We start from the raw sequence: 3,308 nt of genomic DNA on the forward strand, positions 1-3,308 counted from the left end.
ACATTACTATTTGCTAACATCACTTCCCATACAACTGGAGAAACATTTAATTTACTCCACTTAATATATATATATTTTTAAAAAAACTTTTTTAATGCTGAACACACTTGAATCCAACAGATAGAATATATACTTTTATTGTTTCTTCTCCACTTTATTATTCCCCTCTTTAGTGGAGGATCAAAATGCAATAGTATTTTATTTATTAAATTATTATAATTACATAAACACTATGGATAACATCAAAACCAAGATCTGTCTTTTGATTTTCGAGTTTCATTTTAAGTAACTTTATAGCGATGTTCATTTATTTTTTTTAAAAGGAAGAATTTAGCATTTTAAAAATATATTTCTATTTATTCTTGTTTTAGTTCACAGTAAATAATTTTTAGGTTTTGATATATCCATCAAATAAATTATTTAATAATATTTATAAAGAGCGTTATTTAAATTAAAATCTTATTTGTTTGCATTTAATCTTAATGATATTTCTTCAACTCCATCCATTCATCACCATCATCAACCACTATTACCTACTATCCCCGTTGTTACCTTTCATTATCAACTACACCATTAATCATAACCACCAATATAGTTATCAATGTCTATCATCTGTCGTCACCATTATTAGCTACCATTTATAACCATTACCATAACCACGACATGATACATACAAGCTATTCTAATGCAAGAATTAGTGGTTGATTTCTCTGCTCAAACTCATGGAACACGGAGATAAATTATATACTTGACATGATACATATTTGGCAAAATACTTGATAGTATATCTTAAATTTGTCAATAAATATTATTTTGATACTTGGACTATAACATGTTTCCAATTAAACACCTAAACATATAATTAAATATTTCTATAGATACTTTTGAATAGAAAGATTGAATTTTTTTAATGTATGTCTCAAATATTCATTATGTACATAAGTAAATCACATCCTTTTATGAAGTTTTTTTATCATGTGGTAATGTTCTCAATTGAAAGATATAATAGTTCAAATATCTAAATAAAATTTACTAACAAATTTAAAAGATTACGATATATTCAATCTAAATATTTTAAATACCCCATCAATGTTTAAAATTAAACTCTATAGCATAAGAAAAATAAATTTTACACTCATCTCATCTCAACCAACAATTTACAATTCCCGTTAACTCAAAACTGGAAATCCCCCTTCCCCAGAAAAGCAGAAGAAAGAAACAAAAAATGCCACATTGGTGATGATGATCGAGTTGATTGAGCAGAAGATTTTTCAAGTAAAAAATTCCGAGTTCAATACGATCTGCATGTGTTTCTCGATTGAGCTCGTCACACTCCAAGTAGTAGATTTTGAGTTCCATATTATCTGCATGCATTTTCAATTGAGCTCGTCGCACGAAATTTGTTAAAAAAAAAAAAAGAGTAATAGAAGAATTTCTTTTAGTGATTTTGTCCATGGCTGTTTTGAGATTCTCCATGGCTCATTTCTCTAACTTCAATCACTACTTCTTCTTTCTCCTTCTCATCACCTAATTCTTCGGTTTCCTTTTCCAATTTCTTCTCGAATTTATTCAAATCACTTCCGTCTCCCAAAACAGAGTTTTTACTTAACACAGGCGTTGCCAAAAAACTCGGCCTCAAATCTCCAGCCATTATCACAACAATCTTCTCTTCAAACACCGGCATCGCCTTCACAATTCCGATCGCCGGTTTTTCACCGTCGCCGGACTCAGGATCTACTTCCGAATCGTGATCAATTTCGCCGTTTTCTCTTAAATGACCGGAGAGTTTCCAGTAAGAACAAGCCAAAATTAGAAGAGCGAAAGCTATTAACCCTAACATAGCTGCTAGACCGCCGAAGAGATACGGTACCGGAGAATGCCATGGCGATCTCTGTACCATCGCCGGCGGTGAAAATGTAGCTTTTACGGTAGATTTTGATTGTTCGAACTTTGATGTGATTGTAGAGAAGCCAACTTCTGTTCTCATTTTTTCTGTTTTAGGTTGAAATTTTTGTTGTTTGGAAAGTTTAGTGGAAACTGAGAGGTGTTTTTTTTCTCTCCCTTTGTTTTCTGAGCTTGAGAAGTGCAGAGTGATGAATGTGTATTTATAAGAGGAAGAGCAAGTGGAAAGGAGAAGTTTAAAATTCCTAAAAGGGGAAATATTTTTTTGGGGACCAATAAAAATTAGGGAAAAAGGACAAATATACTCTCAAACTATCGAAAATGGTATGCAGACCTTTGAGACATTGGTGCCTTTGCCATCCAAAAATTAAAGCATGCATGCCCTTCACTCTAACAGAAGACTAAATAAGGACACATGACACAATCTTATCCGTCGATCTGATTTAATAAATATCAGATCCGTGGATAAGATTATGACACGTGCATGTCCGTTAGTGTAGAGGGTATATATGTTCTACTTTTTGGATGACAGGGGCACCAATGTCCCAAAAGTATGACGGAGGGTATCTTGAAGGGTGTTTCACACTCTTTTGATTTTTGTACGTCATGGACATCCACATGTTGTCGACTAGACCTCGATTAGTGTCGCCATGTGCGACGTCGCTCGTCTAACAAGTGCAAGCCACGGACGATACGGGCAGGCCACGTCCGACGTCGGCTGACCGAAATGTGCATGCCACGGATGATGCGGTTGGCAACGTCCGACATCGGCAGACGGATGTGTGCAGGCCACGGACGACGTCGGCTGACCGATGTGTCCAGACAATGGACGATAGTGGCAGCCCATGTCCAACGTCGGCTGACCGTTGTGTGCAGGCCAAAGGCGATGTGGGCATTTACGATAGTTTGAGGGTATATTTGTCATTTTTCCCTAAAATTATGATAGAGTTATAATTATTTTTTCACTAGTTATTTTCAAGTTTAAACTCTGTTGGATATGCGTTGCCTTTGTTAGAAAATGATTCATCTTGGAATATAGAATTTTCTAGTGCGAATTTAAATTTAGTCAAAGTTTTAATTCGATATCGAATGAAAAAAAATCTACTTTTAAAAAAATTGTATTTCTTTTTATTTATATTTTCAAGAGAAAACTTTTTATTTATTTTTTAGAAGAGGGTGGACCTTTGGGTACGTAAATTTGAATACTGCATTTTAGTGGTACCAAAGTAAGTTGAAACAATTGAATTGTAACCTCGGCCCCTATTGATCATAGTGTTATTACTATTTTCTTAGCCGAACACAAAAAATAAAAGAAGTATGCAGGGTGAATACGAAGTAAATTCGCATAAATCCTCAAAGACTTTGTCCTGCCCCGCTTCTTATAAAAGCATTATTTTTTTTGTTTT

The 3,308-nt window shown here is 34.1% G+C and overlaps 1 protein-coding gene across 1 annotated transcript; it reads right to left on the reverse strand.

The window, feature by feature from the left end:
* Window positions 1-1,064: 1,064 nt before the first annotated feature.
* Window positions 1,065-2,054, reverse strand: LOC125841964 (protein GLUTAMINE DUMPER 1-like). The gene has a single exon (XM_049521152.1). It carries the CDS (start codon window positions 1,985-1,987, stop codon window positions 1,439-1,441), a length of 549 nt encoding a protein of 182 aa, XP_049377109.1. The 5' UTR covers window positions 1,988-2,054; the 3' UTR covers window positions 1,065-1,438.
* Between the last annotated feature and the right edge of the window lie 1,254 nt (window positions 2,055-3,308).

The sequence above is a fragment of the Solanum stenotomum genome, chromosome 10 (genome assembly GCF_019186545.1).
Source record: "Solanum stenotomum isolate F172 chromosome 10, ASM1918654v1, whole genome shotgun sequence".
Lineage (NCBI taxonomy): Eukaryota > Viridiplantae > Streptophyta > Magnoliopsida > Solanales > Solanaceae > Solanum > Solanum stenotomum.

Excerpts from the sequence above, each read along its gene's own strand:
- LOC125841964 (XM_049521152.1), bottom strand. The coding sequence starts at position 1,987 with ATGAGAACAGAAGTTGGCTTCTCTACAATCACATCAAAGTTCGAACAA.